Source organism: Onychostoma macrolepis, chromosome 02 (assembly GCF_012432095.1).
Source record: "Onychostoma macrolepis isolate SWU-2019 chromosome 02, ASM1243209v1, whole genome shotgun sequence".
Lineage (NCBI taxonomy): Eukaryota > Metazoa > Chordata > Actinopteri > Cypriniformes > Cyprinidae > Onychostoma > Onychostoma macrolepis.
This window is the reverse complement of record NC_081156.1, coordinates 28,008,987-28,031,776: the sequence shown is the minus strand read 5'-3', so window position 1 is coordinate 28,031,776 and position 22,790 is coordinate 28,008,987. Positions and strand designations below refer to the sequence as shown.

The 22,790-nt window shown below is 41.6% G+C and overlaps 2 protein-coding genes across 2 annotated transcripts in view; one reads left to right on the top strand and one right to left on the bottom strand.

The window, feature by feature from the left end:
• cadm3 (cell adhesion molecule 3) overlaps positions 1 to 21,753 on the top strand; it is a 70,456-nt gene extending 48,703 nt beyond the window's left edge. Inside the window, 5 exon segments of the mRNA XM_058761960.1 lie at positions 1 to 102; positions 105 to 156; positions 2,165 to 2,185; positions 6,333 to 6,458; positions 18,525 to 21,753. The exon segment at positions 1 to 102 is cut by the window's left edge and continues 245 nt beyond it. Coding sequence (XP_058617943.1) covers positions 1 to 102; positions 105 to 156; positions 2,165 to 2,185; positions 6,333 to 6,458; positions 18,525 to 18,643 — 420 coding nt within the window. The 3' untranslated portion in view covers positions 18,644 to 21,753.
• Positions 6,484 to 9,257, bottom strand: LOC131531291 (uncharacterized). Its single transcript, XM_058761982.1, has 2 exons — positions 9,137 to 9,257; positions 6,484 to 8,783 (listed from the first exon to the last, which is right to left on the bottom strand). The coding sequence occupies exon 2, from the start codon at positions 8,189 to 8,191 to the stop codon at positions 7,550 to 7,552; it is 642 nt and encodes a 213-aa protein (XP_058617965.1). The 5' UTR covers positions 8,192 to 8,783; positions 9,137 to 9,257; the 3' UTR covers positions 6,484 to 7,549.
• Positions 21,754 to 22,790: the final 1,037 nt, after the last annotated feature.

Below are 22,790 nucleotides of genomic sequence, written 5' to 3'. Positions count from 1 at the left end.
TCCAACGCTCTCTTCCCTGATCTCACTCTTCTGCCCTCCTCCGTTCCTGCTCGCACCCCTCCCTCACCCCCTCCTCCTCCTCCTCCTCCTCCTCCTCCTCCTCCCCTGCCACTCCATCATCTGTTCCTCGGCTGAATGGAGTGCACTCCTTTACAGGTAATCCATCGTGCATATACACAAACCTAACCGTGATTTAACATGCCACTGCTGTGCTACTGATCTGTGTGTGTGTGTGTGTGGGATAGGGATGGGCATGATTACCCGAGTGCTCGGAGAAGAGGCCGCAATGATCAACCATGACAACACAATAATTGCCTTGACTTTTAAACTTCAAAACATTTCACACTGAACAAAATCCAGTAACAACCATGCACAGATCAGATAAAAGGGGGTTATTTTGAAATTTAGTTATTTATTTATTTTGGCATTATATATTTAATATAATAAAAAATGCTGTTAATATAATAAAACTACCACGCAAAGTTTGGGGTCAGTTTTTTTTAATTTTAAAATTTTTTTAAAGAAACTAATACTTTTATTCAGTAAGTATGCGTTAATTTGACAGTGACAGTAAAGACTTTGTCTACTCATCAAAACAATCCTAAAAAATGTATCACAGTTTCCACAAAAATATCAAGCAGCTGTTTTCAATACTGTTTTAATAATAAATGTTTCTTAAGCACCAAATCAGCAAATTGATTTCTGAATGATCAGAACTGGAGTAATGGATGCTGAAAATTCAGCTTTGCCATCACAGGAATGTATTATATTTTAAGATATATTAAAATAGAAAACTGTTACTTTCAATTTTAATACTATTTCAGAATATTACTATTTTTACTCTATTTTTGATCAAATAAATACAGCCTTGGTGAGCAGAAGAGTCTTCTGTCAAAAACCTAAAAAAAAAATATACTGACCCCAAACTTTTAAATGGAAGTGTAAATTGTTTTGGCAATACTTTCTTTCTTTTTTTTTTTTACTAACACTGTATGGTCTTGACTTTAGGACATGCATTTTTGAGTGTGTCCAGTTAAAGGGATGGTTCACAGAAAATGAAAATGTAATTATTTACTCATGTTGATCCAAACTTGTATGATGTACTTCTTTCATGGAACAGAAACAGTGAATGTTTAGGTCAATATAATAAATGTAAATGAGAACTGTGGCTTTTAAGCTCCATTAATGACAAAAACTGACTATATCTATCTTCTGAAGCCGTACAATCATTTTTTAATCAATTTATTGAGAATACAATGTAGCTTTTCTTCATGAGATAACACTGTTCGATTTACAGTATGAATCAATCATTCTTCTTTTGAGTTGGAAATTTTTGTTTGAAAACTGTTCCAAATGATTGGTTCATGAAGTGGACTGATTTGATTCTCAAGCTCCGTTCTTTAACTCCTCACAGTCCTAATTCACATAGAGAATATTCTTCAAAAATGTACCCTTTATTATTCCACAGAAGAAAGTCATACAGGTTTGGAACGACGTGGGGGTAAGTAAATGATGACAGAATTTCCATTATTAGAACGGTTTCTTCTAATGTGCCTTATTTGTCTAAAAGTGTACAAAACAAACCCCCACACAGATGTGTAAACCCCTCCCCCCTCCTCCAAAGCACTTGAGAACTTGCTTGATTCATCTTTTGCGTACCTGTACAGACAAAACGACTGAAATGCCCATCCCTGGTGTGTGGGTGGAACAGCTTGAATGTGTCACTTCATAATCGAGCAGGTTGTGTTTGTGCGTGTGAGAAAGATAGAGATGTATATTGAGATCTCCAGTGCAGTATCACAGAAGCATGTTGAGCAGCATCTGCTGTCGGCTTTGACTGTAATGCAGGATTTAACCAGGCACATCTCACGGCAAAGCCTCTGATTATCCAGAAACACAATCTGACACCACACCTTCCCTCCAGAAAACATTTGCTTCAATTATTTCATTATTTCGCTGCGTGAAATCCTCTTTAATACTCTTCCGCGATACTTACTTTTTGGTAGTATTCAGTGAGCACACTCAGATGCACGCACACACACGCTCGCGCAAACATTTTTTCATCGTTTCTCTTTGTTCCTTTTCTCGTGCTTCCACTCATGTGGTCCTCATCCATCCACTCATCCATCCACCCATCCATTCATCCCTTCATCCTCTTGAGAAGAAGCCGGAGTAAACGCTGCAGGTATTGTCATCTCTCTCTAACTTTCTCTCTTTTTCTTTCTTTTCCTCATTTTTTTTATTTTAATATTGTCCTGTCTTTCTTTTTGGATCTTTGAATGAATCTCTGTCCCTCTCTTTCTCTTCTATCTCTCTTCTGTTAGTCTCAATTTATGATGGATCTGGGTGTTTTTTTTTAGCTACAACTCTTGTTGAATTACACTGTCATTATGAACATAGTTAATGGTGCAGGAACGCTGTTAATGAAGGCAAAATATTTGATATTACATGGAAAACTATTAATATCAATGCAAATTTGTTGGTTCATTGAAAGCTTAGAACTGAATTAGGTTGACGCCAAAAACTGCATTTTCAGCCAATTTGAAAACAATCTCACTTAGAAGAATGAATGAGATATTATTGATGCAACTCAGTTTTTGCTACAGGGAGGTCCAGCCATCTGTAGCCTGGTGGAACAAGCAAAACTAAGTCATCAGCAGTGAATCGTTTGAACCTGGAAATGCATCTTCCCCCTTTATCAATCTGATCATTTGCAGAGCCTGACTGATAAGGGGTGCCGATTTCTGTCACTTTACACGCTGCAAGTTCGATTCTGTCCCCTCCTCGCGGGTCTTTTTCCACATTGTGCTAATTTAAACCGTAGTACATTTGCAGCATCAACACGAGCGCATCACACAGAGATCCTCCCCCAGGGGGGACTACAATCTCTGTTCAAAATGCGCAACACTGTGGGATCCCAACGGGAGGCCAGAGGCTGTTCTATTTGTATGGACGTCAAAGGAGGACATGCCTTAATTGCCTGAATAAACTATTTTTGTATCGAATCAAACTGTTTATCACATAATAAATCGATTGCCTCGGTGCTAATCTTCAGCATTATGCTGTAAAAGTTATATTTGGAGACTGCCAAGAAAATGGGCAATTTATAAATGAAGGTTTTTATTTTCAGCATTATATATTTATTTCGCCATCATAAAATTACTGTAGACCCCACATCAGGGTTGTTATATGATTAACTCACCAGCCAAATATGACTCAAGTTGACCATGATTTTTTTTTCCAGGCTACAAGGTTGTAAACACCCTCTTCTCTCTGCCATGAGTACTAACAGCAGCTCTTTACCATTATAGCTAACTAATGACTTGGAACGAGAAGGCGCCACATAGTGAAAAAATTGTTCATTGTTTTTTATTAATATTTTCTTATCTAAACTAATTCACTACACTGTAAAAAATCAAATTAACAAAATGTTGGAAGGGCAAAAATATTTAAGTTGAGCTAATTTTATTGCTTGGCCTTAGTTGAGAGGACATATTATATTGAGTCTACACAAATATATTTGAAAAACATTGAATGAATGGTTATTTTCAAATCCAGTCAACAATTAGCAATGCTAATGTTGACTCAACTAATAAAAACATGTGCATCTGCACTATAAAATTTCAGTAAAGGTTGAGCCAACTAAAAAATAACAATTCAGGCAACACTTTGAAGTCAGAAATTGACTGAACGTAAAATTTCTGTGGAACTAGTTACTAAATAATAATTAGTTGAATCCGCTTGAAATTTTTTACATTGAAAAAAAAAAAAGCACACCAAAGTCAATTTCTGCAGAGAAAAACAACAATGAGAAATGAATCGGAAACAAATTATCATCAATAGCACATCAGTGAGTCTACATGAACCATATCTGGACAGCCATTTTCAAAAAGGGACTAGAGTATGATTTCTTGGTGTATTCTTGAGTTCAAATAACATCAACAAAATTCACTGAACTTTGACGTCAAAGACCTTGGGTCCTCAACAGATATAAAGCCTTGAAAAAAGGCTTAATTTCATGTGATGATTGCCAGTGTGTTTATTCAGGCATATACAGTCCGCCTGGTAGTGATTTTATCACAGTGCAACACAGTTTACTCTAATTTTACATTTAGGTTCCCTTTGCCATCATCTATCACTCACTTAAAATTATTCTGTTAAAATGATGATAATTTAATAATACTGTTAAATGCACTCTTTACCAAATCCCAAAATAAATAAGTAAAGTTCATTTATAAATAATATTTTCATTCCATACATTATAACGTTGTGATGCCTAAATTAACATTAGCTCATAGCATTGTAAACGATAGATGTATTATAATATCAGCCAATGATTATTTTAATATCAGTGCATCCATAATTAGCAATCATAAGCAGTCATGTTTAACTGAAATTACTCCTGTAAAAGAGACATTATCTCTGCTTTCTACTTTTTCCTGTACTCTTTCTGTGTTTTTTTCCTTTTTTCTCTTTTACTTTCCTTCTCTTTGTATCTATCTGTTTCTCTTTTCTCTCTGTCACTCTCGGGGCTTCTTGTCGTGTCACTCAGCACTCACTCTGTTCGTCCTCCTTCATCCTCTCTGCTCTCATCTATCGCTCCCCGTTTTTTTCTTCTCCTGAAGCGTGTGAGCGTCAGGGTGACTGTTAACTTGTCTTGTTTTGATGGAGTATTGTTTGAGAAGGAGACAGAGATCGTGCTGTGGGTGGGAGTGATGGATGTCGTTCACGCTCTCTGAGTCCAGGCAAAGTCACTGAAGCTTATGATAGACTCTTCACTGAAATCTTGCTTTTGATTATTCATGTGTTTCCTTTCAAACAGAGAGGTCAGCGGCTCGTGGGACTTCACGGTAGATGGAAAATGACATTGTAGTAACTTGCCAGCCCATTACAAATACACTTCACACATTATATGAACTACTACCATTCAAAAGTTTGAGGTCAGTAAGATTTTATTTTAAAGAAATGATTACTATTCAGTAGGGATGCATAACAAGTGACAATAAAGACATTTATAATGTTACTAAATATTTCTGTTTCAAATAAATGCTGTTTATTTATATTCAACAAAGAATAAAAAAACAATGCGTCACAGTTTCCACAAAAATATTAAGCAGTACAACTGTTAATATTGTTTCTTGAGCATGAAATCATCATATTTGAATGATTTCTGAAGGATCATGTGACACTGAAGACTGGAGTAATGATGCTGAAAATTCAGCTTTGCATCACAGGAACAAATTAAATTTTAAAATATATTAAAATAAAAACAATATTATTGATTTATTGTATTTTTGATTATCCTTGATGAGCATAAGAGACTTCTTTCAAAAACATTTTTTAAAAAATCTTACTTGACGTCAGACGTTTGAACAGTAGAATGCATAATGTGGAAACAAAACCTGTGCTTCTTTTCTCTATATTTAAATAGGGGAAAAGCTATCTGTGATTATTATCTTGTGTGAGATATTTTAGTTTGGTTTGCTTGAAAATGTCAAGGGCCCTATAAAAGAGAAGTCGCTTCAAATTGTTTCCTAAGATAAGCATTATTGTGCATTAGGGCTGGAAAAAAAGATTCACGCATTGTAATGCTTTCTCAAGGGAATCTGCAATCGGGAAAAAAAAAGATTTTAAATTTATAGTAATATAATTTGAAATAATAATGCTGTTTATGTAAAAAGCATGTGCGGTATTATCAGAGGCGTTGTATTTTTGTCTGAGCAGGTGGTTCTGAATAATCGTGATTCACTCTTATTCAGGTATGCAAACTTTTCACAAAACCAGATGAAAATTTGCATCAACCTGAATAGTTTTAGCACGAATTTTCATCAGTGATTCATGTCGCATTTAAATTGAAGTATTCTGAGAACATAACTTTTCGAATTCATATTGCACATTTCCATCTATTGTGCAGTCCATGACATGTACTTCTGTTTTGTCAAGTCACCGTTATTTCTACTGCGCTTTATACAATACAGATCGTGTCAAAGCAGCTTCTCAGAGATAAACAGGAAAATAGCAGAATCAATTATGGGAACTAAATTATGGAGATGACGTATTGTTTGTAATCGCATTGTGACTCTCTGAATCAAAATCAGATTGTGGGGGATTTCCAGCATTACTATACATGAATGACCTCTGCTGTGTTTGTAGAGATGAGGTGGGGACGAATAAGTATCGTATGTTTTTCAGTCTTTTGAGTTTCAGCTGAAGTCTCTCTCAAAATTTTCTCTGATTTTGCCTGGTCAGTATTGTTAAGACATCTGCTGTCATTCTGATTGTCCTCTCTGCACAGCTTTGACTATCTACCTGTCTGTCTGTCCGTTTCTCAGACCCTACAGCGATGTCCACCTCTTCAGGAGTAGACCATGCTGTGATTGGTGGAGTGGTTGCTGTCATTGTCTTCATCATGCTTTGTCTCCTCATCGTCCTCGGCAGATACCTCATCAGACACAAAGGTACCACACACTCACACACGACCCTAATCAGACACAAAGAAATCCCTCGCTCTCTTTCACACACACGTACAGACCTAATCAGACACAAAGAGATCTCACACACACACACCTGGGGCGTCTGGAGGGCTTATACCCTTCCGGGACTGTGTTCAAATTCCTGACAGAGGGTCTGGTAGCATCCTGCCCCATCAGCAGCTTTTTTTTTTAAATGATTTTTTATGGATTTTGTCTTGAATTTAAGCATCCACAAACATTCTAGACGCTTGACTCAAAATCTCATTGTTGACTGGGACATTATACTTGTAAATGAACCATGTGTCTCACTGCAACGGTGCACCTAGAAAAAAACAAGAAAAATGGGCTGGGGAAAATGAAATGGAAAATGCTGAGTTTATGAACATAGGGTGAGAGAACAAAGTACGGGCACATACTATGTTGCATTTCCTTGATATTTTATAAATGCATATCAAGTGCTCAGTATAAACATAAGATCAGTATCTAATAGTAATTCTTTTTTTTTTATTATCATTCATACACTTTAATTTTCTTGCCTTTGGAATTGTATTTGCTATAAGCTAATGAACTTATGTCTGGCTGTGTGGGTGGAAGTTTGTTAATGTGCTGATAAAAGGTCATTTTAAAATTAACGTCACATTGTGTTACCACTAGTAAAACTTAAGTTACATAATGTTTTATGTAAAGTACCACATTACTGTTGTAACGTTTGTGTATGCTAAAGAGGCGCACAACGATGAATATAACAAATGAAAGTCTTTTATTAATAATCCACAGTAGAATTCCAGGAGCAAGGAGCAAAACACAAAGCAAACTCAATAGCAGACAAAGAATGATGGGAGAACACAGGCTTTAAGTACTAAACGTAATCTAGGGGAAACAGAAACAGGTGAGGATCTAATTAAACAATAGGGGAACAGAAGAAACTAGGTCAACATGTGACATAACGCCCCCTCCCGGAACGGCACGTCCCCGCACCGTCAAAAACAGTCCAACAGAGGTGGGAGGGTGGGGGTTCTGGAGGTGGGCGTGGAGCAAGAGGAGGGCAGGCAATGGGAAAGGGGCAAAACCAAAAGTCAGTCCAAGGGGGAGTGGAGGGTGGGAGGAGCCTGAAGCAGGAGTAGCCAGGTGGTTATCCAGAGGCCAGCCAGGATGGCGGCCCACGGCGGAGTCGACGGTGGGAGGAGCCTTGGTGTAGATTGGGCCAACGACACCAGGAGGCCGACTGATGGAGACTGCGCTGCTGGAGAAGGAGACCCAGGTGGAACGGGGCAGACGGAGAGCCGGGGTGGAACTGAGGATCCGGAGGGCCAAGGCGGAGCTGAAGGCTCAGGTGACTGAGGCGGAGGCGGGGATCCGGAAGACCGCGGTGGAGCCGGTGCGACTGAGGATGTAGGTGGAGCCGGAGGGAAGGAGGAGCCTGACAGAGCCAGAGGGATTGAGTGACGAGGCAAAGCCAGAGGAGTGGAGTCCCGAGGCGGCGGATGGTCGACGACTGACCAAGGCGGAGCCGGAGAGATGAGGGAGCCCAGTGGAGCGACAGGCAACGGTGGAGACGAGGGAGCTAGGAGCCGAGGTGTAGTCGAGGGCTCGGCGACTGGGAGTGGAGATAGGGGATCCGCACATCTGAGCGGAGCTGGAGACTGGGTGTCCTGAGGCGGCAGAGTAGAGCGCATGGCAGGCGCTGACTGAGGGGGAGCTGAGGGACTGACAGTCATCAGCGGTGTTGGAGGCGAGGCACTGGCTGGTTTGGGAGGAGGCGGGAGAGGGAGGCTGGGAGGGAACACAGGAGGTTCAGGGCTGGACGGGACCAGTGGAGACAGGAGATGCAGGGCTGGACGGAACCAGGGACACAGGCTTGTACTTCTCCCCACCAGTCAATAAGGTCTGTCTGAAAAATGTCCTTCAGTTCCTCTTCATATCTCCCAGAGATCAGTTGCAGCTCACCCCCAGTCATAGGAGTGTGGGCGGGGCTTCCCTCCAAATCCTTGAGCACCACCAATACTTCCTCGACGACGGACGCTGTGGCCTGCTCACGCACTTGGTCAGTGGATGGTAGTGGCTCAGTCGCAGCGGGCTCAGGCTCTCTGTTGCGGGGTAGCACCTCTGTCAACCTTGTTAAAATTTCAGTTCTACTGGCGGACAAATATGGGCATTGATTCCGGTTAGAGAATCAGGCAAGGGAGAAGTAAATCCTCTTCAAACTTCTCTTTAATAGTGCTTATCAGGCAGTGATATCCATAATAACATCATTTAGAGTCATGACAGATCAGGTGGCAGTATTTGACAAGTTATTAATTATGTTGTGGTCTGTAGGATAAATAAAGGAATACAATATGAATACAATATAGCTGTACATATTACTACAAATTACCACTGAATGTATCAATAACTGATTAAATTAGCCATCACAAACAAATACTCAACGGTTACATAATATATGCAAATTATATAAAGTGGTAAACTCCAATACACGGAATGACGCAGCATGTAATACTAACAGCACATGTTAGAGTAACGTGACCAGACTAACGCGCTATCCGCGATCTCAGCGCGATCTCAGCGCGATCGTCATTATTCATCTCAAACATCCCGCAAAACGTCAGACATTTAGAATAATAACTATAAAGTGCTAACTAAATAATATTTACATAATTACTCACATTTATTCGCATGAACGCACAACACTGAACAATAACGGGGAGCGCACGTCTAGAGCTGGCTCTTGCATCAGTCTGCTGGAAGTAGCAACTACTATATTGGTCCGTCGGATACCTTGCTTATTTTCCGTTCCGGGGTCTTTCTGACATCGCCGCCCCAATTACCAGCAGGATAATTGTAGACCTTAAGAAAGGCCATCTGAAGAGTCTTTATCCTCATCCCTCATTTGAGGAAGTGGAATCAGTTTTACAACAGGGCGCAGGTACATCTTGTCTTTGACTTTGACTTTAGCTGTCCGAATCCTCCCGTCGGCCCCTGCATAGGTCTCCGTTCACGGTACCCACAGGCCACAGTGCTCGTGGGAGTTGATGGTCAATTAGAGTACCACTTGTCCTACTGCCAACCTTTTGCCATCCGATCTCCATTTTTGTCTGCCCTGTATTTCTGGTAAGTAGCTGCGGATGAAAGCGGTCCAGAACTGATCAGCTAATACCTGGCTATGTCGCCACCCACGTTTCCCCAAGAGCTCATTGGAGTCGTAAAGGACTTGTGGTAAGGAAGCATCATGGCGTCCCATGAGTAACATGTTCGGGGTCACGGGGTCCAGGTCTGCAATGTCCGATGAGACATAGCCAAGCGGCTTGGAATTGAGTATGCCCTCAACTTCCACTAGTAATGTTTGCAGGACAGATTCAGGCACAGATTGTTCCCGTGAGAATGACTCGCAACGCAGTCTTAACTGACTTCACCTCTCGCTCCCATGTACCGCCCGAAGTGAGGGGCTCGGTGGGATATAGCGAAACTGGATCTGCTGTTTAGCCAGTTGTGCCTGAAGTTCAGGAGCCATCTGCCTAAAGGAGTCTCTTAACTCATGATCACCTCCTTTAAAGTTGGTGCCATTGTCACATAGTATCTCAAAAGGCTTCCCTCTACGGGCTATAAAGCGTCGTAAAGACAGGAGGAAGGCATCTGTGTCCAGGTGCTCAAGGAGATCAAGATGTAAACATCTGGTCGTCAAGCACTTGTATAAGATCCCCCATCTCTTTTCTTGGCGCCGGCCTATCTTCACATGAAAGGGCCCGAAGCAGTCTACTCCGGTGGAGAAGAATGGTGGCTTGAACAGACGTAGCCTACAGGGTGGAAGGTCAGCCATCTGTGGGCTCTGTGGCTTGGCACGCCAGAATTGACAATCCTGACAGAAATGTTGGTGTTTGCGCACAGCTTCACGGCCTCTAAGCACCCAGTATCTACGCCGTAGCTCTGCTAGCACTCGCTCTGCACCTGGATGATTGAGTTGTTGATCCATGTCTTGGATGAGTAACTTTGTGACCTGATGTTGAGGGTCTAGGACGATAGGGTGAATCACATCAGAAGGCAGGGTTTCAACACGGCAGTCGTCCTCCCACCCTGATAAGACCAGTATCTTTGTCGTATTCAGGGGCGAGAGAACTCAAACGGCTGTCTGTCTGGGTGGGCTGTCCAGCTTTCAAAGCTCGGAATTCCTCTGGGAATGAATCAATCTGTGCCTGTGCTAAGAGGAGCTTCTCTGCCTGTATATACCTTGAGGCTTCAGAAGAGTTTTCAGTGTTGGCCGCCCCATCACAGGACTCCGCAGTCGCTTGAAGTAGCTCCTTCCAGGTTCTGAATTGACTGAGGTCTGAAGGCACTGGACTGGACTGGGGAACAACTGTGGTTGCTCCAACAAAGGATGCTCTTTTCATCTCGTTCAGGTTCGGTTCAGGTTCTGCACTGGGTATCGCCGGCCACATGTCTTGTGGTTGAGTCAGGAAGGAGGGTCCAGATTTCCATTGGTGAGGACCTGCTAGTTCAGCTAAGGTAAGACCCCTGGTGATGTGGTCAGCTGGGTTTCTACCAGAATCAACATACCTCCATCTGGAAACGTCTGTCAAAGTCTGAATCTCGGCTACTCTGGACCCCACAAAGACTTTGTATCGGCAAGATTCTGATTTTAACCAATGCAGCACTGTAGTTGAATCTGTCCAGTATGTGACTTGGTGTATGGGTATGGTAAGTTCAAGCTGTATGACTTTGGCCATCTGAGCTCCAGAGAGAGCAGCGCACAACTCTAGGCGGGGCATAGATAGACATTTCCGAGGGGCCACTCTGGATCGAGCTAGGACAAAGGTGACATGGACTTCATCACTCTTATCGGTAACATGAAGGTAGGCCACAGAACCATATACCCTCTCTGAGGCGTCACAAAAGACATGTAACTCCCTGACGGTGGTAGGAGTGTCAGATATGCCAGGAGCATAAGGTCGAGGGAATTGTAGTTTGGTGATACTGGAAAGCTCTGCAACCCATGTGGACCATTTCTCACGCAGATGTAGGGGTTCAATAGGGTCATCCCAGCTGAGGTTGTGTTTCCAGAGATCCTGAATAAGAGTCTTCGCCCTCGTGGTGAAGGGTATGATGAAACCCAAGGGGTCATATTGGCTTGCCAAAGTCTTATACAGGTTCCTCATTGTGGGCTGAACAGGCTCTGCTACGCGGTTTCTGTACCCGAGGGTGTCGTCGAGGCAATTCCATTGTAGGCCGAGAGTAAGTTCTTGCAGGTCTGTACTACTCTGAGACAACCAGCACTCGCTACTAGCTGATCTAGCTTCCGATGGGAGGTGCCTGAGAATGGATGGCACATTGGACGCCCACTGTCGGATTTCGAAGCCTCCCTGTAGCAAGGATTGACGCAATCCATCTATTATGGCCTTGGCCTCACCTTGCTCGGGGGTACTGTGAAGGCAGTTGTCAACGTAGAACGAGGTCTCCACAATGTCAACTAAGCCAGCCATGGTTTCTCTGTTTTCTTGGGCATGATGCTGAAGGGCATAAGTGGCGCAGCACGGGCTGCAGGTCGTACCAAAGGGAAGTACCTGCCACTCGTAGATGTCTGGGTTAGCTTCTCGGTTCATGGCCCTCCAGATGAATCGCAGCACTGACTTGTCACCAGGTAACAGACGAACTTGGTGGAACATGCCTTTTATGTCCCCACTCACTGCAACTGCATGTTGCCGGAATCTCAATATCACGCCCAACAGAGATGGCCCAAGTGTTGGCCCAGGAAGGAGTTGTTCATTCAAGCTCTGACAATGGTACTGGAAGGAACAGTTGAAGACTATTCGATCCTTTCCATTGTGGTGCACCATGTGGTGTGGAATGAACCACGACTCTGTAGACTTGTCTGCCTCCTCTGGTGCTATCTTAGCAATGTAGCCCGCTGATTCAAGCTTTTTAATCTCAGAGCAGTAAACTTGCGCTTGCTCAGGATTCTTGGCCAGCTTTCTCTCGATGTTTCTGAGACTGGGGAGCACGGCCTCCATGCCTGCGTGGAGCTCAGTGATAGGGGTGCGTCTCAGCAGTGGGGTAGCATACCGCTGGACACCATCCACGTTCACTCTGACAGTGGCAGCCTGCAAAATGTTACAACATTGTTGGTCTTGTTTTGATCTTGTGATCACCTTCTCGTTGTATGGAATGGTGTCAAGTTGCCACAAGCGCTCTACATGTTGATACAGCTCATCATGTGTTGGGGCTGTCATAATATGCAGACATTGTTGCAAGCCTTTAGGGGGCTGAATCGGCCACATTGGGCCTTGCAGTACCCAACCAAGCTTGGTACATATGGCAACAGGGCTGCCCTCGGCTCCTCTGTGCACTGGCTTAACTGGCGTCAGGAGGTGTGGCATATCAGACCCTATGAGAAGTAAGGGTTTGACGTTGTCTACAGGCTGTAAGGGTAGACCTTTCAAGTGGCGATATGCTTTCTGGAGTGCTGACACAGGATAATTATGTTCAGCAAGGCTTAATCCAGAGGCAGTAAAGGCGTTTTGAATGACATACCTCTCTTTGGGTTTGGTGAGGGGAGACACCTCCAAGGTTACTGTGGACCCATCTAGTTTGGTATGGCTCTGGTGGATCGTCTGCAGAGGAAGAACTTCGGGAGCTCCATTTAGTCCGAGCTGTCGAACCACTTGAGGAAGGACGATAGTTCTTTCAGAGCCGTCATCTAGGACAGCGTGAGCTTCCATTGTTTGTTCACCATTGTGCAAAAGAACTCTGACAACTTTAAGCATGACTTTCTGTGAGCGGTTGGGTCTATCAAGATAGATCTGTGTCGATGGCAAGCTCACCATAAGCACTGCTCTAGAGGTTTTGTTAATCGAGTCGTGCAGCACGGTAAGGTGAAGCTCTTTGCAGATTTTACACGGTCGCTTGAGGTTACAGGAGTCAGCTGAATGATTCCTACCACACTTCCAACAACGTTTGCCCTCTGCAATCCAGGTGATGATCTGAGCGGTGGTCAGCCTCTTGAAATCATCACAGGAGTTGAGATAGTGATCTCGGTTGTCGCAATGAGGACAATAGGGCTTTGGCTTGGAGATGACTTTCACCTGTACCGGTGCAGAAGGCTTGACAGATTTCTCTGATGTCAGAAGTATAGGTGTTGAACGCTCTCGATGATATGGAGTGCCTTTACTCTTCCCAAATGACTTTGTAGCGTCAGACTGAAACATAGCTGCTGCTTGGCTAGAGATACGCTTAGCCTGTGACTTCGTTTGTAACCACACTGCTAAGTCGGGGAGAGTATAGGTTCTATCTGTACCAGTTTGTAGAATTCCATGGCTCAGGCAGTACTCTACAAAACTGTCTCGGTAAGCAGGTGGCAGTTTACCCAGAAGGCGGTCTACGTGAGAACCACACATGAGTTCATACCCGTTCTGACCTTCCAGTGTTCTCAGCATGCCTACCAGGGATTGGATAGACAAGGCGAACGAGTCAAAGGCATTGGAATCACCTATTCTGAGCGGTGGTGTACTCATGATAGCACCTAACTCCGACTGCACAAGCTGCCTGGGCTGTCCATACTTCTCCTGCAAAGCTTGCAAGGCTGCGGTGTATGGTTGTGGATGATGCATATATGCTTTAGCCAGCTGTTGGGCACTAGCAAACTTCAGGTGACTCAGCAACACTTGATATTTGTACTGCTCGCTGATGTGAGTATGGTGACTTAAAAGATTGTCCAAGGCCAACTTCAACAAGGCAAAGTCACTTTCAGTGCCACTCTCAAACACTGGTAGTGTGGGGCGAGGGATACCGTAAGCTGCTGCCATCAGTAGCTCTGTCCCGGGTTGAGGTAAGTAACCAGTTTGAGGAACAGGTAGAGGTGGATAAGGTTGAGGGCAGATGGGTGTTTTAGTTGAGAGTGTCACTCTCTGATGAGTGGTTGGAATAAACTGAGTCTGACTCATCAGGGGGGCTACTTGACCTGGAAACAAAGTATTCACATGTGAAGTTGATGCAATAGGTGCGAAGGGAGGTAAAGTCTGCGAGATCCGAACACTGTCTGGGGGTGGTGTCGCAAGCTTAGCTGCTGCTGATTGCACAGGGTTGAATGGGAGTAGTGGCATTGAGACTGGGCTGGGTTGCTGCGAGACAGGTGAAATATTCTCCCCAGAATGTGCGGCTTGTGGTCTCCCTAGTACTTGAGTGACTGCACATGTGGACAATTGTGGGGTGTGAGCTGGAACTTGTGCTGACATAGTCGCTTGTAATGTCAGTGGAGGAGTCTTAGGTGTTGACTGAACTATGCGTGGGTCCCTTAATGTGCTCTGTGCCTCTGTAACAGTCTGCGTGGCTTGCATCATGGAAGATGAGGGGCAGGGCGACTGCTGAGGTGCGGGGGACTGAGCTGGGCTGGCGTGAAGTAACTGTGGTGGTGGCACAGTTGTATCTGGGGATCCGTCAGGACCTGCATCGTCCACACTTAAATTTTGGCTGAGCAGAGAATTCACCAGTTTAGCTACTTCTAGTTCAGTTTCTGCTTTTTTCAGCTTGCGTCGTCTTTCTAACTGGTTAGTTAGTGCTTCTTTTGCTAGGAGAGCCTCTTCCTGTACATGTTGAGCTTCCTTAGCTTGGGTTTGCAATCTCTGAAACTCTATTTCTACCAGCGTGTCCTCCTCTATTTGCTGAAGTAGGTTGTCATACTGCCTCTGCTTGATTCTCTCCTCCACTATGGCTGCCTGACTGCTTGTGAGTGCAGAAGTAGCTTGCACACCAGAGATAATGGAATGACCACTGGATCTGGAACGAGAGCTGGATTTACTGTGGGACGTTTTCCTCGATTGGCTCTTATGTTGGCTGTGACAGCGAGAAGAAGCGATTGGAGGAGGGTCCACAGGAGGCATGTAGCCAACCTCATAGTCACTCAGATGGGAAGGCGGTTTACTCTGTCTTTTGGGTCTAACCACAGTCTCTGTTGCATCACTAGCTGCAGTGTCCATATTGTTTGCTGTTGCCAGATCCGGCTCGAAGGACCAACTTGTTGCGGGGTAGCACCTCTGTCAACCTTGTTAAAATTTCAGTTCTACTGGCGGACAAATATGGGCATTGATTCCGGTTAGAGAATCAGGCAAGGGAGAAGTAAATCCTCTTCAAACTTCTCTTTAATAGTGCTTATCAGGCAGTGATATCCATAATAACATCATTTAGAGTCATGACAGATCAGGTGGCAGTATTTGACAAGTTATTAATTATGTTGTGGTCTGTAGGATAAATAAAGGAATACAATATGAATACAATATAGCTGTACATATTACTACAAATTACCACTGAATGTATCAATAACTGATTAAATTAGCCATCACAAACAAATACTCAACGGTTACATAATATATGCAAATTATATAAAGTGGTAAACTCCAATACACGGAATGACGCAGCATGTAATACTAACAGCACATGTTAGAGTAACGTGACCAGACTAACGCGGCTATCCGCGATCTCAGCGCGATCTCAGCGCGATCGTCATTATTCATCTCAAACATCCCGCAAAACGTCAGACATTTAGAATAATAACTATAAAGTGCTAACTAAATAATATTTACATAATTACTCACATTTATTCGCATGAACGCACAACACTGAACAATAACGGGGAGCGCACGTCTAGAGCTGGCTCTTGCATCAGTCTGCTGGAAGTAGCAACTACTATATTGGTCCGTCGGATACCTTGCTTATTTTCCGTTCCGGGGGTCTTTCTGACACTCTCCGTTTGCAGTGGGCTCAGGCAGTATCTCCGTAGATCGGGGTGATGGCTGGCTGGTCTCTGGCAGTGGTGGAGTGGGGCCGGTGGCGATATCATCCTCCACAGGGCCGATGGTGAAAGCTGACTCGTGTATCAGCACCCACTCCACAAAAGCGGCGAAATCCTCTTTGGGACCGTTCGCTGGTAGGCGTGCCTTACACTGCTCGCTCAGGCTGATGATGTAAAAGACACAGAGCGAGCGGTCCGGGAAGTCGGTAAGGCACGCCAAATCTAGAAAGTCCCTTGTATGGTCCTCCAGCGAACGGTCCAACTGCTTCAGGCATAGGAGTTGGACGCCGGGCAGGTCCATTCCGGGAGAGGACAGAACAAAACCAACAAAAAAAATTAAAAATAAACAAAGAAAAACGCCGCTTAATTAACTGTTTCGGTCTGCTATTCTGTAACGTTTGTGTATGCTAACGAGGTGCACAACGATGAATATAACAAATTAAAGTCTTTTATTAATAATCCACAGTAGAATTCTAGGAGCAAGGAGTAGCAAAACACATAACGCAAACTCAATAGCAGACAAAGAATGATGGGAGAACACAGGCTTTAAGTAATAAACATAATCTAGGGGAAACAGAAACAGGTGAGGATCTAATTAACCAATAGGGGACCAGAAGAAACTAGGTCAACATGTGACAACTGTAGGTACTTGTGCATTTAAAAGTGTGTAAGTCTTTTACCCATCTCTTACTTTTCAGTGCAGAATAAATGTAAAAACACGGGGAAAAAAGTATTGCATGCTCAAATGTAACAGTGTTGACAAAATGTTGCATTTTCTGTTTATTCTTTTACCCTGCCAAAAAAAAAAAAAACATAAATACATAAATAAATAAAAATACTGTATACATTACTTGTATGTTACACCTTAACTCAAGTACCGGTAATCCTGTTATAACTGTGAGACACACTGAATAAGCTGTTTTTATAGTTTAGTGGACTAGGTGGACTGGGGAAGTTCTTAAATTTTGATGTCTGCATAGTACATCAGTTTCTTTTATTTCAGAAGTGCAAGAGCAGTTCGGACCCATCTTATGTCCCCTTAAAAACAGCTATTTTGCAGAGTGCAAGCAGCAATTGACAAAGACTGACAGACTATGTCACTGCAGAGGGACACTGTAAACAGATCATCACAGTTGTGCTGCAGCTTTCCCTCTGTATCTATCCCTCTGCTGTGACTTATAGCATACAGCTCAAGAAAAGCTGTCAGAAACTATACATCTGGGGAAAACAGCCTGGTTTCAGAGCCAGGGAAAAATGCTGAACAATAATTTAATGCAGCTGCGCACTGAAAGATCATACTGTATGTACTCTTTGGTGAGGTATTAATGTAAACACAGTCGGTTATGTCTGAGAAAAATTCAGGTATTTGAAAATATTAGATCTTGATGTGTAGATGCAGCCTAACATATATTACTTTGTTAAAGCGAGTTCACCCAAAAATGAACATTTTGCCATAATTTACTCACCCTCATGTTGAATTCCTTTCTTCTCCTGAACACAAAAGAAGATATTTTGAAGAGTGTTGGTAACAGTTGCTGGTAGCCATTGACTTCCATAGTATTTGTTTTCAGTACTATGGATGTCAGTGGCTACCAGCAACTTTATACTTCAAACATTCTTCAGAGTATCTTTCTTTGTCTTCAACAGAAGAAAGAAACTCATACAGTTTGGAACAACTTGAGGGTGAGAAAATGATGACAACATTTTTTTTTTTCATTTTTGGGTGAACGATACCTTCAAAGCTATATTGAAGGAAAAGAGAGAAAGTCCAATTCCTTAAGAATTTCTTTCTTACTTGCTGTTTTCTAACATTAATAATATGATTTTATTTTAATAATAAATCAAATCAAATAAAACTTTTAGTTAGAAGTTATATTTATATAATTGATGTTTTTGTTTTTGAAAAAATCTCTTATGCCCACTAAGGCTGCATATATTTGATCAAAAATACTGTAAAACAGTAATATTGTGAACTATTATTGTATAGTAATAATATTATTCATTTAAACAAACTGTTTTCTATTTTAATATCTTTTCAAATGTAATTTATTCCTTTGATGGCAAAGCTGAATTTTCAGCTGCCATTACTCCCAGTCTTCATCATGAAATATAAAAATGATGTAATAATAAAAATAAAAATAATGTGCATTAATATAAAATAAGCTTTCAACAAATTACTGAAGATATACAATTAATAACGATAATATACAAATAACAGTAACAAAGAATACGGTTACAGTTGTGGTTTCACTCTCTCTCTCTCTCTCTCTCTCTCGCAGGTACGTACCTGACTCATGAAGCGAAAGGTTCCGACGATGCTCCTGATGCAGACACGGCCATCATTAACGCTGAGGGTGGCCACTCTGGGGTGGATGACAAGAAAGAGTACTTCATCTAGAGATCCATCCCTCCGCTCCCTCTTCCTTCACACGCTTCAGTTCACTCAGCCTGACGGGGAAAAACGGGGATGGCAGAGAGAGAGGAAATACGTGAAGAAAAAAAACCAAGTGTTGACCTGTTCGAACTGAAGGACCTCAAATAAGCTTCGACACACAGGACAGGGAAGTGAGAGTTACGCACTGGCGCGTGGGCTCATTTTCACACACACACACACACACACACACACATACTATTTCTCCATTATCATAATGACACACGATGAGACATAAACAATAAAAAGAGGCAATATGACAGTGACCACACTTTCCTCGTCTCCCATGATTCCTTTCAAACGGTCCAGATGTACTCTGGCACATGTTGCACAGTGACATGTGCATGCATGAACTTTCAGGACACACGGTCTGCTCCCAAAATCATCGAAAGACACAGACTCATAACAGGCACGCATGCAAACACACACCGAACATAAAGTGTCTTAAATTCTTAAAATTGAATTTAAACCATGCAACCCTGCAATATCACTGACAGATACACACACACACACACACTCATATACATCACCTCAGTGTTACACTATCATACACACACACACACACACACACACACACACACACACACAGAGAATAACCAGGCAAAAACAGCAGCCCCTGCAACCATTATGTGGGACCCCCGATATAAATTTATAAATGCATATATATATATATATATATGATTATATAGCATCATTTTTACTCAGTGTGCTGTAAATATATCCTCCATCTCTCTATCTCTCTCTCTAACCTCACTGTCTGATATTGCAGTATATACTCTCTGAGCCTGCCTGGTTTTCTTACATGCGTGGAAATGCCGAGTTGATAAAAACAAAAAAAAAATATCTGGACTATGGAAAAAAAAAAACATGGTGTTATGAAAACTTCAGTAATATTTGTATGAATTCCGTTCTCTTTGAGTTTGATTTCTGGTGTTTACTGTTGGTGCAACAGTCTAGTGTCATTTCATCAACCTGGGAAGATTATTATTATTATTATTACTATTATTATTATTATGAGGTCCTTAATCTAAATGCATTACATTGTGCACTGATGTGTCATTGTGTCAGGCCCAGTGATTCGCTCACTCACGCCACCTTCAGGAATGAATCTTCTCTGTTCTTCAGTGGCGGGACTCTCAGAAAAAGCAGGGTAACACAAACTACTGCTCTCTTTCTCTTACTGATCATATTCTCACTTTCTTCCAAACCTCTTTCTAGTCTGTTCTTCCCCTTCCCCAACAGTCATAAAGCTAGATTATTTCTAGACACCATCATTGTAACCACAGACCATGGTGACATTTAAGGGAGTTTGGGGGTTTAGTCGGTTGCGTCATGCAATAAACTGAGGCGATTCTATTTAATAAGAAAAAACAATTGATTAAATCTGGTTTATTAAAAGTGATGTGTGTAAATTTTAGCATGCTAAAATCCTTACTTCTATCTAATCTTAATGTGAATAGACTGTAAATAAGCCATTTGTAGGTTGATTCCCTGTGGCACGATCAAAACACTGCTCTGTTTTTTGAGCATCCCAACCTCCTAACATATATCTTTGGCTCAACCAATGGTATGCAGTCTGATTCAGTTTGGTGGCTCAGAAATTACACACTTTACTTTTAATATGTTGTGCTTAAATTTGTTATTGAGGAATACTGCTTCGCTATGTATCCAGCTGATTTTTTCCCTAATCCATGCACATCTGGTAACCCATATAATTACAGAAAGTGGCCAGTTGTCATTTCTATTTCACGTATTCCTTTTCAGTAGCTATTTACCTAGAGGAGAAGGTTGGAACTGTGACTTAGGTGTTGAGTTATAGTGCTAATGCAAGCAACGCATGTATGAATCTGGCCATTTTTCAATTGTATTACCCCAGACCCATCCAAACAGATATTGTCTTTAAATGGGCGAAAATCGAACATTTGAAGATTAAGTTCTCTGAACTTGCAAAACTGGGAAAAAGAGGCAAGTGTTGTTATTTATTGGAAAACTAAGATGAAGCGTTAAACCGAAAAATAAACATCATAATTCTGAATAAAACATGCGTTTTAAATTTTCAGTTGAATTCAGTTGACCTTTATTTGTCTACCGCTTTTCACAGTGGAAGTCATTTCAAAGCAGCTTTGCAAGAAATGCACGTTTCAATGATACAATGTCATTTGGCCCCAATAAAAGGGACTCTTAAATCACATCTGCCACGTATATGGAAGTTTAGGCGTGTTTTTGTTCACGTGGGATGACAGGGTCATTCGTTTAATGCGTATGTAGGTCACAACTAAGTGGCAACTGACCGATTACAACCAAAAGCCGTCCTCTACCTTCAGACTCCCTCCACATACCTCATTAATGCCAGCAGACAATGAGTTTGTGAGATAAGCAGTTACAATCGACTGCCACAAGATGGCGATAATGCATTTCACTTCCCACCCATGTCTCTCTCTCTCTCTCTTTCTCTCTCCTGTACAAGCAGTAGAACTTCCAGTTAGCTATCAATCAATTCAGTGCTTCATTTTAAATGATGTTGTTTACTTTTATTTTGCTGTAGATGTGCATACTGTTGTTTGTAATTTTATGTTCCTTTTTTATCATTTTTATGACGACTAAATGTCTTAGATTGAAAGGTGTAGATTATAGTTTCCATGACTTTTGTTTTGTTTGATAATCTGCCATTTTTTATGATTTGATGTGATTAGTGTTGCCTTGAACAGTCTACACACTCAAGTGAACACAGACATTTATTGCGCGTGTCTGTGTTTACGTGCGTGGAAGATTTTCACACTGGCCCACCAAACAGATGCAGGAAACACTAAAAGTATTATTACATTCTGTTAATGGAGTTATGTTAGATTTTTTTTTTTTTTGAATGATAAGTCTTCCTTTTGAATAAATATTCATATCATGTGGAGCTATTCTGTCATGTATGTTGATTTGTATTATGGCCGATGATGTCATCTGAACGGGACTGAACTCTGAGATCATCATCATTGTGGGTTCTGTTTGTTTGATGGTCTGTTTAGACAGTATTTGCTTTTTGTTACAAAAACAGATCCCTTGTTAACTTCAAAATAAATATACATTTGGGGTAACCTAATTTCAGTGGTTATTATTGTTGTTATAATTATTGAAATGTATTTTAATCCTAAAGAATCCTCAGAATATTGTTATTTAAAAGTAACATTTACATGGAAAGTGAAAATGTGCAGTTGTTATGGTTTCTACCTGATCTGACCATATATTTATTAAAAACAAATCCTAAATTTACAAACATAAAAAAACATGCAATCGATATATTACTCTTTTTAAAATGTATAATATACACATGTGGAATATATATGTCATATATCTTTTTATTGGCATACATTTAAAACTCTTGACTTAAAAAAACTGTTGCATATTTTCACTGTCACTATAGGAATATGGGGCATGTTGTCACATTGGCCACCTGCTGTTTACTGACAATAATTTGAGAATACTGAAGATATTAAAAGTATCCTAAATAAATCTAGAGCTTATACACCTGTATTTAAAATAAAAAAGGAACAGTACAAGAGTTATGAAAAACAATTCACGAAACAAAAAAACTAGACAATGCATTAGAAAAAACAGGTTAGGTGTGGCCATAACACATAGGTTAAAACACATGTGACAACTTGCCCCAACCTGCCATCCTGGAAAAACTATGTTTGTTGTGAGAGCACAGTTTTAGCCTTCACAGCCTTTTAGTAAAATCTACGTCCATAATATGATGGTTTTATTATATTCCAGTGTTTACCCCATTGCTTTTCAAAAATATTATGGTATTTGTCATTTTAAATTAGAAAAGAGTGGTAACAAAAAAATTAAATCCGAGTTTACAACAGATGTGAACCAGGTGTTTAAAATCAACATGCTAGAGAAATCAAACACTTGCAGTTTGAGACGACAGACGACAGTAGCCCTTGTGACAACCTGCCCCTGAGACAACTAGCCCCGGTCTCCCTATATAGGCTATGTATGATAACACAGGGATGTCAATTGTCAACTGCTCCTTATTTGAATAATCATGGTCGTCTGATCGAACAGCCGTCAGATTTTAAAAGGTGAAGATATGAAATTTTATATCCGCATGTGTGGA